The sequence below is a fragment of the Ascaphus truei genome, chromosome 4 (assembly GCF_040206685.1).
Source record: "Ascaphus truei isolate aAscTru1 chromosome 4, aAscTru1.hap1, whole genome shotgun sequence".
Lineage (NCBI taxonomy): Eukaryota > Metazoa > Chordata > Amphibia > Anura > Ascaphidae > Ascaphus > Ascaphus truei.
In genome coordinates, this window is record NC_134486.1 from 312,468,901 (window position 1) to 312,481,961 (window position 13,061).

The following is a 13,061-nucleotide window of genomic DNA, read 5'->3' on the forward strand; positions in this document are numbered from 1 at the left end:
GGGCAGCTATGCCCACCGTGACAATAAAGATGGAGCTTATCAGAGAAACCCCTGTGTGTGAGAGTCCAATGATTACACAGGAGGTTGCACCACCGAGGAGTTCCTCGTCAGGATCATCCCCATGCGGACGCAGGGACCCTGGTGAGGTGGAGGCGCTGCACTGGAACTAGGTGAGACTCAGCACACTACCTCAGCTGCCTGTCTGGACGGGTTCTCCCCACACACCATCATGCGGGAGACTCAGGAGTCCTGTAGCCAACGGGTGCACCATATGACATATCCACACTGTAATGGGGTCCGGTTAGACCACAGGGGCCAATGTGAGATTGGGTGGGTCAGACCGGGCCAGAAACACCGTTACATATATAAAAAACATCTTTGATATATTTGTGTACTGTATATTAGTGAAAATAAACTGGAAAAGAGAAATGAGACTAAAAGCAGAGCTAAATACATAACAAACCAATTTAATCTCACCGATTAATCGCAAATAATTATTTTGATGCAAAAATTGAACATTAAAAAGCCCATACTCAAACAATAGAAAAAGCGAAAATATGCCCCCAAAAACGCTATTGCATAAATGTAATATGGTCAGTAAATAATGTTTTTTCCTCACTCATCCTTTGTGGTCTCTGTTAGTGTACATTACGATTTGCAGAAAAATAAGAACTTTTGCAGTGGATATTCATCACGCAAAATACCTGGCTGGATCAGCATTCGGTAATAGAGAAAAGGATAAAAAAAAAAAAAATACACTCACGTGTACCTTTTGACATCAACTAGATTTCTTCTTTAATGTACAGATTATACAGACACACACTTATCGCAGCACAATGAGCAACGTTTCAAGGCCCCTGGCCCATGACGAAGAAATCTAGTTGATACCAAAAGGAACACGCGAGTGTATTTTTTTTTATCCTTTTCTCTATTACCGAGTGCTAATCCAGTCAGGTATTGTGTTATAACATGCGCCTAGTGGTATGGCTGTAGGATCATAACACCTGTTGATGTTGCTATATCACAAACGCTGAGTGCAAGTTCTACCATTTTTGATCAAAACACACAAACGCTACAAATATCCCACCAGCGCGAATAAGGCCAGGTGCCCTGTGTGATAACGACCACAGTCCTGTTTTTACATTCGCCTTTGCAGGTTTCAGCAACGGTGTAGTAGAGTAATATCTGAAGAAAGAGCAGCCTGGATCATTATCACGCTGACCTCGCATTAGTTGGTAGGTATGTCATATATTTGTTTCAAGGGATATTTTTGGTAATGTATGTAATAAGCATTTGCTTTATGTAACAATGTATCTAATAGGACTTTGATTGAAAACAATTACTGTGCGCAACAGACCCACTGCTGAGAAACGCGTAGGTGATGAATATTTATAGGGTCTCATCACCCACCAATGTGGCTCACATCACCCATCATTTTCACAAACTACATGTTTTTACCCTTTATATATGTATTATGCATGTATTAAGCGTCAGGGATCTGTTGTCTCAGAGGTCATGTGCTCCCCCGCCGTAGGCCTATTTCAGCCTTAGAATAAAGTGTCTGCTGTTAGAAAAACATTCACAAAGAGAAGGAAGAAAAGTGCTACCGAGGTGTTCTTCCAAACTGATACAACCCCCCCCCCCCCCCCCCCATGAATATGGTCATGGTTAGATTACGAGAAAACTCAAAGGTTCTTCTTTATTCAAAGATTAGTATTTACACGGAAATGCCACATTGAAGGGGTGATCGGCAAAACTGAATTCAACAATGCAAGGTACAAGCACAAAGAAACCAAAAAGAGAGGAGGAGACTCAAACTGGAAACTAATTGGCATCTTCCATTTGATAAAGTGGCCCTTTCAGCCTTTTTTGCTGTTGACTTATGTTCCTACTGTATGTTTTATTTGTATGAATAATGGCTCTTAAAATGGGCAGTGATGCAACTTATTTCAAGCAACCTAAGAGATTAGATAGAAAACAAAAAAAAAATTAGAAAGCTATTGTCACATACCTGGGAGTAAGGAGTAATGGATGCAAATTGATCATGCAACTCTAGTAACTGTATGAGCTCTGCGCATTGCTTGGCTTTCTCTCCAATTAAGCTGATGTAGTGATCTGGATCCTGCGCAAACATGCAGGCAGCTTCCTTTGAACTAAAAACATAATACCTTTCCTGGTGCTTCAAAATGCCAATGTCTGGGTTTCCTGAGCAAGAAAAACAAACAAGCATAGGCACATATACAATTTAAAATGTTAATTATAATCAACCATTATGTGACATAATATGGCATAATATTATGTGATGTACAAGTGTAGTATAATATAATTAGCAGCAACAATGAAAGCTTTCCATATAATACACCATCAATTCTACAAATTGGTTATAACAACAAGAAGTCAAGATGCTTGTACATTTTGAGGCATCTCTACTAAGCATTGCTAGGGAATAAGACACCTTACAGCACATTCACTTGAATCATCTGTAAATCTTCTGGCACCGGAAGGAGTCTTATAGCATAGCACTGCTTAGTAATTACACTCTTATATTTACATGGACATATTTATTTTTTCAACCTCATCTACTATGTAACTATATGACTATCACGTTCAAACTATACTAAATTTAGACAACAGATATTTATCCTATATTTGTATTTACAGTATTTTTATCCACACAAAAGCAAACAAATATCCCCAGTGAAACACTATTCAATGATGTCTCAAAAGGGGGGAAATAAATTCCTTCCTGACTCCAAATAATGGAAATCAGCTTACTCCCTGGATCAACATCCTTCCCATGTTTAATTATTTGGTATATCCCTTGACAAAGTTGAGAAAAAAGTACATTATGGGGGGGTCTGACGTAAACAGCACTGGGATCTGAGCAGCCATTTTAAGTCAGCATCCATCTTAGGTGCCTGATATTGTCATCCATTTTGTTCATTGTATGACAATTGGGGAAGTATGAAAGAGATTTTTTCTTTTCTGCTCCTAAAGTTTTTAGTGATAATAAGCCTTTCAGCTAACCACAAGAATTGGAAATGGGAGGACTGTTATGAAAATAAAATATAGATAACAGGCACATCTCGCATTCAGGGGGAGGGTCTCATGGTCAAATACACCCTTTCTCAGAAATCACGTATATAGAGAAAAGGTCACTGGCTTGAATAATAGTATGAATCTTACAGTTATGTTATTAACTGAATGTTCATATTCATATTTTGTTTATTTTATAAGCTTATGTAATGAAGCACACGCCACCTCATAAAGGGGGCATGGGCTTAGTATTTTTGGTATAAATATGTCTTGTAGGCCACATTTGATGGGGAAGTTTTATTTTTAAACTTCCTTCTATGTGTGCACATGTATACAAAATAAACTCGTTTGTTATTCTGCAATAATCCTCAGATGTGTCTCCTTTATTCACACTTTTCACACCCTTTATACCTTTCCTTTCTAAAAATATGTCCAACCCTTTTTTTGAAGTTATCTATTGTATCTGCCATCACAGTCTCTATAGGTAATGAATTCCACACTGTAACTGCCCTTACTCTAAGAACCATCTCCTTTCCTCCAACATTAAGGGATGACCTGCATTGTTTGTACTGCCCTTGGGATGAATAGTTATTTTGAAAGCTCCTTGTATTGACTTTGAATAAATTTGTATATAGTTATTGACACAGGAGACAAGGATAATCTACACGGGATCGCAAGCACCAGACAGAATGAAGGAGTTAAATAAAACAGGTTTATTTCGTCTGGAGCCAGCAGAAGAAGGACAATACTCAACTTCAGGATCACACTCCAAAACGGGTTACGGGGGGAGTCCTAGCTTGCTAGGTGCTGGGTGCCACTTCTGTAGGCTTACAGGCTTACCCAAGATGTCTTCCACACACCGGTAGTCTCAGTACCACAGTACCATAGGGATGCTAGAAAGTTAAAAATTCCCGCTTGTCTACGTGTTACGCCGGTGCTGCCCGCAGACCAGATTCGTCCCCTGAGCTGAAGGGGGAAGTGGTAATACATGCACCCGCAGCTAAGGGAGCGTGTCCGGAGTGTGGTATAAAGTGTTGCCAGGCCAGGTGTAGTAATGTAGACAATACTTGCCGGTACCGGTTGTAGAGATAGAGTGAAGAATGCCTTGCCGAGGTCAAGGAGTGGAGAGCGGAGATAGGTTGTAGTCCAAGCTGGGTTCGAGGGGTATCAGAGTGAGCGTTGTCCAAGGAGTGCCGAGATCGAGAGCCAGAGGGGGTAGTCGTACGAGCCGTGTCAGAACCTGTGAAAACACTGAGAGAATCCTGAAGTACTTCCATGCAGAGACTATGTCGAGCAAAGACTGAGAGCAGAGAGGAGCTAGATAAAGCTGGAAGGTCCAATTAGGAACGGAGGCGGGATAGGAAGAGCTACAGGTAGACACTGCAGATTGGTGCAGGCATAACAGGCCAGGTGAGACTTGTTGGTAACCTGAGTATGCCCGTGCGGCTTGTGGGGGCGGAGCCTGAGGTCCGGGGGATGGAAAGAAGAGTGTGCAGAACGAGCGCGCTTCGTAACCGGTGTACGCGTGTGGACCGAGCCAGTGGATGGTGCAGGTGTGCGCGCGGGAGGGCGTGGGCGCGCCGCTGAGCGGAGGAATCGAAGAAGGAAGTGAGTGCTCTGTGTGGGGAGCGCGGAGAACGCCGATTCCTAACACTACGCAACCGAGCCTTGTTCTGGAACTGTGTGCCTCCGGCAAAACCTCAGAGTAACACACCAACTGAATCTGGAACTGTGATCGGCAGGGGGTTACACAGTTTCCCAATCTCCTTCCCAATCTCCATCCCAAACCATGGAAGACCGGGTGCCGACCAATCAGAGCATGGATGCTACATACCAGCCAATCACAGAGCGAGGGCTCGACGGTGATGAACCAATCCGGGCCACGGGCGGGGACAGTGCTCTAGAAACAGCCGAAAGGGCTGGGCTTAAGGGCAGTGGGAATCATGCTGACGGGGCTAAGACCCAGCAATAATTCCCAGTACAGATCTGATACCTCCTGCAGAGATAGGTGCCTCAGAGTTGGGGACGAACATTGGATCCGCTTTTGGACTGTTTCCCACCTGGACTGTAACACCCCTCCCCATTCCTCCAGTGTCCCAAGCACCTCAACCTAACCCACATTTACATAGCATGCCCAGATTCCTTACTGTGCTGACTGTGAATTGTGGGCTCAGTTAATTATCAACCCAGCACATAAAAGGAGTCATACCATTGCATTACAGTTACATGGGGAACAAACATTTCAGCGGGCACACAGTATAACACTGGCCAGCCATTTAAGCCACATATGATGGTCTGTTAGCTTGTAACCCAGACATCCATCTTGACAGATGGGGCAACAGACGGGCTTAACCTTTAATGTGACATACTGCCCCTACCATCACAGTTATCCTATCATATCATATCTTAGAGATTTGTTACATATTGTTTTATTGCAATGAATTAGAAATACAAACAAAACACCATACATCAACAACTACAGTTGTACTTGTCATGCCCTATTTGTTTTACTACAGATCTTTCCCACCCACTTAATACCTTGCCCCAACTTGTCTGCAAGGCTTCGGTCATGAGATCCTCGTTGTCAATTTCCCAACACTACTCTCTATTAGACTTATTCCTTCTCTATATGACTTACCAATATAAAAAAACAACACACACTTTCAAAGGAGATGTACAGTAATCTCCTGCAAAAAGCCTGTCATGGGAGACCAGCACTTTTAACACCTTTATGCCTTCTGGGATAAATTCACTAGGCAAAACAAGGTAGTGGAATAAAATGAGGTTTATTCAGGTAAACCCGCGTACACAAAAATGAATACAAAATACAGACGAAATACACACTTACTGAGGGTCTAGGAGTGAAAACTAGGCTCAAATAGGTGCAGGGTGCCTGCTTCGGAAGGCTTACCCTGACTGGGAAATCCCTCCCGGCTTCCTGGTCCTCTTTTTGGCTAGAAAGCCTAGCCGCGACCGCTACGTTCTAAAATGAGAACTTAGTCCCGACGCTTGACTTAGCCTCAGCTAGGTAGGCTTTCTTAGCTCCAAAAATGAAGCCGGTTACTCTGTTATTCGCTTTGAAAAGCCCGCCTTTGCATCACCGGCCCAAGTCATAGAATGGTCTAGTTCTCCGTCTCTGCCATCGCCTTACATACACTCCGCTGTTCTCTCTCTAACATGGAAGTAGGATGAGCGACCAATCAGAGCGTGGGAATTCCCTCCCACTAGCCAGTAGAAACAGGGGCTCGTCTCTTAGCTGACGTCAGAGGAGGAGGCGTGCCAAGCCGGCTCGAAAAGCTGGGCGGGCGGGAAATATGAATTAGCCAATGGGAAAATGTGTCTACGAGCTGTATCTCCCCCAGTTAAATCATTGCCCCCCGCTGGGCAGGCTCCACCAGGTCTTTGTTCTCCTGACCTGGCAAGTTGCCCTTCCTCGCCCACCAAGTGGTTTTGTTACCTTTGGACATCCTCCCTCCTTTGAACTCTGATGTCTATCCAGACATCCCGGCATCTATGGGGATGCCCAGTCTGACTGCATAGACATTTATAAGAAATGCACCAGACACAATAAAATATGTTTTAATACAGAATATGACTTGGGGGGGGGTTGGGGGCGGGACTCATACCTGTGAGGGAAATGTGTCTGAGATATCTGGGTTCGAAAACCAAGAGTCTGGGTGATGCTGGGTAGCCCCGGTATAATTCAACCCGTATACCGGTAAATCATGCTTGCACGCCGGGGAGAATTAGGGCACTACCGGTAACTTTGGCCCCCAAACTCCTGCAAACAAAATAACTGCATTTCCAAACAAAACTTATACTCCTGAAGTTTCATGTTTCTGGGGCAAGGGGAACATGTAAAGTGGAAAAGCACTTTGACTTTTACAGGTTACATTACATGGCCCCTGGTGCTACTTAGCTGCCAGTGACCCACGGTTTTCAGGGGTAACCAGTCTGGCTTAACCTTTATTACGCAGACCAGCTACCCCCTACCCCCTGCAAACCGGTTGTTGGTCGTGTACTGGGGACTTCTCCTCGAATTTTACTAATACCTATTTAATTAATCACTGTGTTTCAATCCCTTCCCCATCCATTTACATCATATGATGTTCTGATCAAAGGCCCCATTACCTGTCTGTATCTGTGTGTGTCAGCACACTGAATTCAATGATAAAAGTAACATACCAGGCAACAAGAGGCCATCTTTTGCAGCAACGGTATAGCCACAAAACCCATGGAACTGAATTGGAAGCCGTTCAACATGAACTGTGTTTTCTGGGAAGTACCACTCTTGAGTCCGAACATCAGAGGGATTTACACGGGTTCCTAAAATAAAAAACTAAATTTAAGATCTAGCAATTAAAATCACTAAGTTAGTGACGATAAAAGAAATACAATTTCAACATAAATATTTTTACAGGAGCATTTCTTCTTTCAAGCATCCCCAAGTCTGCTGCAGTCTCGAAAACTTCATACAGTGTTTGAATTTTAATGGGTAAAAATAGTCTATTTATGTATACAGTATGAAGTAGCAATCAACTATTGCAAACAGTAATGCATCTATGTATGAAAACATATCAGGCACTCTAGGAGTTTAGGGCTGACACCTTTTTTTTTTTTTTTTTTAACCAAGATGATAATATTTTACAGATGTTCAATATGCTCTTAAAAATGATAGCGTTTTTTCTAATAAAATCCCCCCCCCGTCATTTTTTTGCAATGAGATTTTGTTTTCCAACCTTTACCTATCCTTGTATGTATATGGAGAAATAAATCCCCTTGTGGTGCTACAGAAAATATTGAAAGTCCAATTGTATTAAAAAAAATATCTTCTGAATCCCTAAATAGGATGAAGTCCATTCACAGGCTGAATTATCAGACCAGATAAATAGCTATTACAATTGAAACCAATAGGAGTCTCACAATAATGTGGGGCAACCCATGGAGTCAAAAAACAACCAGCAGCTCTGGGTCAAAACCGTGTAGATTCCATAGGCTGTGAGCCAACCACAGGAAAATATTCACTTTACTCACGGACAGCTTTCATGATTGGAACCATAAATCTCATTCTGCGTGCATCCCGTCCACGAAATCCAAAGCAGAAGGTAGAGAAAAACAGAGCACTGCAGCTGAAGAACTGGAGGCAGGATCAATTAAAATAAAAAAAGCTTTATTTGCAAAAAAAATGCCCATGAGAGAGCTAAAAAGCACTCTGACGCGTTTCTCGCCGAACTGGCGCTGTATCAAAGAAACGCGTCAGAGTGCCTTTTAGCTCTCATTGGCATTTTTTGCAAATAAAGCTTTTTTATTTTTTCATAATTGATCCTGCCTCCAGTTGTTCAGCTGCAGAGCTCTGTTTTTCTCTACCTACTGCTTTACCTATCCTTGGACTGGTATAAATGTATATACAGTAGAATGAAAAGCTTCTTAACAACATTTTACCTAAAACACATACCTCCTTCCAGATAATAAACCTAAACACACATCACAGCTATGTGTGAGGATGTACAGTAAATACTATATATAAAGAGCCATCCTATTTTTCCCAGGGTCAATTAGGAATACATCTTGTGTCCAACTTGAGCTCAAGAAATCTGGACTGATCTTTTACAGTTTTGCCATTAATCCAGTCTTGGACTAAGGCAGGAGAATCTTACCCTCGTCTATGACCTGTCTGTCTACACTGACTGTTTCTATTGGCTGCTCATTTGCTTTCACGTCAAACTGTTTGAATGTCCAGCTCTGGCTTTCTGTAACATTGTATAGGTAGTGAACAGAACTATTTCAAAGTGATACAAATATCCATATCCAGCAGTCAGCTTGGTCTGAGGCAAAGACCATGCTTCTTTTAAATTCTCTCTCTCTCTCTATATATATATATATATATATATATATATATATATATATATATATATATATATATATATATATATATATATATATATATATATATATATCCCCTCTTATCTCCTGGCTTGCAGGAGAGGGACGGCTATAGGGGTGGCTCCGGTGGGGGCTGCGAGCAGTCAGGGAGCTGCGCTACTGTTCCGGAGCTCCTCGGAGGGACGTTGGTTAGGGCACCACCATCTTTAATTAGCCGCGCATGCGCAAATGCAACTGGCGCATGCGCAGATGAGTCCATCTCAGGGGCCATCAGGAAGCTTGCGCATGCGCAGAGGTTCCACGGTAGCGTCGGCCATCTTATTAAATGCTCTGCAGGGGAACTACAACCTCCGAGGATCCCTTGGGCGGCCCCATCACGTGACGCAACACAGCCAATAGGGCTGCTGTATTCCCGAGTTCCAGAGAGTACAGTTTGGCACGAAGCAAGGCACCACGCCAGTCAGGAGCGGGACGGAGTGGAAGAAGGTAGTGTCATGGGAGCAGTGCTTTGCTGGACTAGGCCAGACTTCCCCCCAGGTCCAAGCTAGGCCCCGACTCCCTGTAGATTGCGTGTGTTGCAGGGAAAGCCCAGAGGTAGGGATGCTTCCCCAGTACTGCATAGTGTCAGGGACACAGGGACAGACTCTGGGCTGTGACTTGCGGCCTGTGGTCTGGGACCAGACCACCATCTACTAAGAGACTCTTTATGCTGAGACACTTCAGCGGGGATCACCCCACGCAGAGGCGGACCAGACCACCATACGTCGGTGGATCAGACGGATCCTTTGTGTTGTTCAGCGGTACCTGGGTACTGGAGTGCCTGGGAACTTATCACCATCTAAGTGCACCAATGGCCACACACACACTGTGGGTAGCGCTACGCCACACACCTTGGGTGGGTTTGACTCTGTGGACACCGGGTGGTTAAGTCCCCAGGGCACCTCAGTACTTTGGGGGTCTCACCAGGGTGGCATTATTGTGTTGGGGGTATGGTATTGCAGAGTTATATGTGTTGCCAGTAAAGATAAGTTGTTATATCACCATGTGTATATTTATTCTTTACTGTGTGTTCCTGGGAAGGGGTTATCCAACTGCGCTGGGATCCCTCCCAGGTGGAGGCACTGTCATCAGATAGACCATGAGCACCCCAGGCTCTCTGCAGTGGAGGATCAGGCCTCCTGTGAGCCATTCAGGTAACGCACCACACGTAGTTCCCTTAGACACGGGGAAAGGGAGCTACATATATACACACATTATATATTTTTTCTTACCCATGGTTTCCTTAATCCTTTCCTCGTCACTTTTCACTGTTGTCCCGCTAAGAAGCGATTGTATGGTGTCTGCTGGAAAGAGCTCCTCATGGATCCCTAGGAATGGCTGCAGGTTAGCAGCCAGGTTGCTCAGGACACTTAGCAGCACAATCTCATCCTGGAAGCTGTTCCACAGTTTGGAGACTGAAATAAAGAGCGGCTGAAAGAGAGAGTGATGCACAGGTAAGGAGTAAATGGCAAGATGGTTGGGGCAAATGCATAGCTGCACCATAGCAACAAAGCCACTATACTACACAGCACAAATCTAAACCTGATTGGAAACTGGTAAACATACTTTTCTTTTTCTTCTAATTTTTTTATTTCAAGCAGAAATTAAGCAGTTAAGTGTGCAATCCCTCCCTGGACCAAAATTAAGCAAAACCGCAACAAGTTAGAGGTTAAATCAGAGACCTATAAGTATTTAAACACACAGAAAAGGGAGAAAAAAAACAGTGCACATAGGGAAGCGAAAAACATATGGATTCTTCAAGAAACTCAGGGAGAATTCCTATTCAATTCATTTATTTAGAATTCATGCCACAAAGACGAGGGGCTATGTGCAAGATACACAACAGTGCAATATAAAATACCCAATAGTTCGGCTAGTTACCATTAAAGAGTAGTCCTACACTTTTCTTTTTGTCCCAGCAGTATAGTTTTTTTAGTGTTTTATTATCAATATCTATATATATTTCTCGCAGGATGTCTGCACATCCCTCTGTGATAGGCCGAGCAGTCTGTCACTCACCCAGGAAACACTGGGGACGATGAGGGGGGGATTTTAGTGACAGTGGTGACAGCAAGGAGAGGAGGAGACAGATGAGATGAGTAGGAGAGAATGGAGTGTAGTGTCCACAGAGAGGAGCAGACACAGTAAGGCATGGAGTGCAAAGAGAGGAGAGGGCAAAAACAAGCAGGGCATGATGGAGGGGGGAGGAGAGACAGCAAGGAGGGGAGAGGAGACAGAGAGACAGCGGAGAACAGTGTGCACATGGGGGACAAGAGACAGCAAGGTGAGTAGGTGGAGGAAACAGACAGCAAGGAGAGGAGGAGACAGGTGAGTAGGAGAGGAGGGAATGTAGTGTGCACTGAGAGAAGCAGACACAGTAAGGCAGGGAGTGCAAAGAGAGGGGAGGAGAGAGTGCCAAGAGGGTCAGGGCATGATGGAGGAGGGAGAGGAGAGACCGAAAGGAGGGGAGGAGACAGAAGGATGATGAGGAAGAGGGACTGTAGAGCAGTGTGCACATGGGGCAGGATTGAGTGCAAAGAGAGGGGAGGAGACACAACGAAGTCAGTATGAAAAGGAGGAGACAGATGAGAAGAGTAGAAGAGGAGGGAGTGTAGTGTGCACAGACAGGAGCAGACACAGTAAGGCAGGGAGCTGCAAGAGGCAAAGCTGCAGAAACCGTCTCGACGCATTTCGTCACATTAATTTGACTTCCTATAGGGTAAGGGGTACCCTTGAGGAAGTCTCATAAGTGTGATGATACGCGTCATTTTGAAATGAACCGCTTTTATAAATTAAATTGATCTGTGCTATGGAGCATGCGCTTCTTTGCATTCAAGGTTTTTGTGAAAGCAGACAGGTGAAATAACCTAATAAATAAAACAAAGAAATTAAAACAACGAGTATCAAATCGATATCCTACAGCACTTACATAGACCTGCGCTGTGGAAATAGCTGTCTTTGACCGAACTGTGGATCTTAATTGCTCCATCTGTGCTGCAAATTGTTTTTCCATCATTTCCACTTGTTGCGCACATGTGATCACGTCTGACTGGGAAATGAAAACCGCAGTTTAAGAAACATGGCCAGGTTCATATATTTAAAATACACTTATCATTTTTAACAGCCCCAATCAGTGGGGTGTTACTGTCTTTGTCAAGTTGGAATTACAGATGTAATAAATATGTGAACTCAAACTTTTAAGCTATTGACCAAAAGGCTCTATTTAACTTTTTTAATGCAGTTTTCTTAGACAAAATATGAAAAGTGGTGACGGATGATGAAATGACAGATGAATGCCTTTCCTATATATACAAGTAACACAAAGCCCAGCACACACTGTCTATAGATAATAGAACAAATGAAACGGATAATGCCAGAAAGAAATGAAATGACATTTAATATCTAACACAAACCACCAAAAACAGAACCACATCCACTACATCAAAAATGATAACATGTAATAATAGAAACATATAGCAGGCACAAACAAAGGGAGTAAGGAAGGGGGGAGGGGGCGGTGAATAGGGTACAAATACAATATAGGGACAAGACAACACATAAGTGGGTAATTAATTTTAAAGGTCATAAGCCTGAGAGCTTGGTACACCTTTGTGTGAGCTATCTTATGATGTATGAAATCTGGGTGAAACATGCTTCTCTTTCACATAAAATATGGCCTTAACTCACAAAATCAGAGAACGTCACCAATTTCTCTCCTTTTTTCATTATGTTGCAGGCCCCTCTGCCATGTACTGTAATATACTTAATCATTGTGCTGCTAAAGACTATGCTTTGTTTGCCATCAATGTCAACCATGAAACCTATTGTTTCCTTTTGAACCTTGTTGCGAATTAATACAAATCTATTGGAACTGCAAAATTACTTATAGGATCCAATTTATTCAACTCATATTCAAATGGATAAACCTTTGTATCAAGCACAAACTGCAGCAGAGCTATTAAGTCATAATCCAGGCACGGATCAAAACTATTTTTCGGTGGCCTCCTTTTTACAACTTGAATATCAATGATCTGTATTGCGCTACAAACTAATGCCCATTTTCCCAGTATACACCGACTCTCTAAGGCTGCATTCATAGTCCG

The 13,061-nt window shown here is 43.3% G+C and overlaps 1 protein-coding gene across 2 annotated transcripts in view; it reads right to left on the reverse strand.

The window, feature by feature from the left end:
- CFAP206 (cilia and flagella associated protein 206) overlaps positions 1 to 13,061 on the reverse strand; it is a 40,226-nt gene that overhangs the window by 8,186 nt on the left and 18,979 nt on the right. For both annotated transcript variants that reach the window (XM_075597853.1, XM_075597854.1), the window contains exons 8-11: positions 11,888 to 12,007; positions 10,191 to 10,389; positions 7,222 to 7,362; positions 2,012 to 2,205 (exon numbers count right to left, since the gene is read on the reverse strand). In XM_075597853.1, the coding sequence (XP_075453968.1) occupies positions 2,012 to 2,205; positions 7,222 to 7,362; positions 10,191 to 10,389; positions 11,888 to 12,007 (654 nt within the window). The remainder of the gene's footprint in view (positions 1 to 2,011; positions 2,206 to 7,221; positions 7,363 to 10,190; positions 10,390 to 11,887; positions 12,008 to 13,061) is intronic.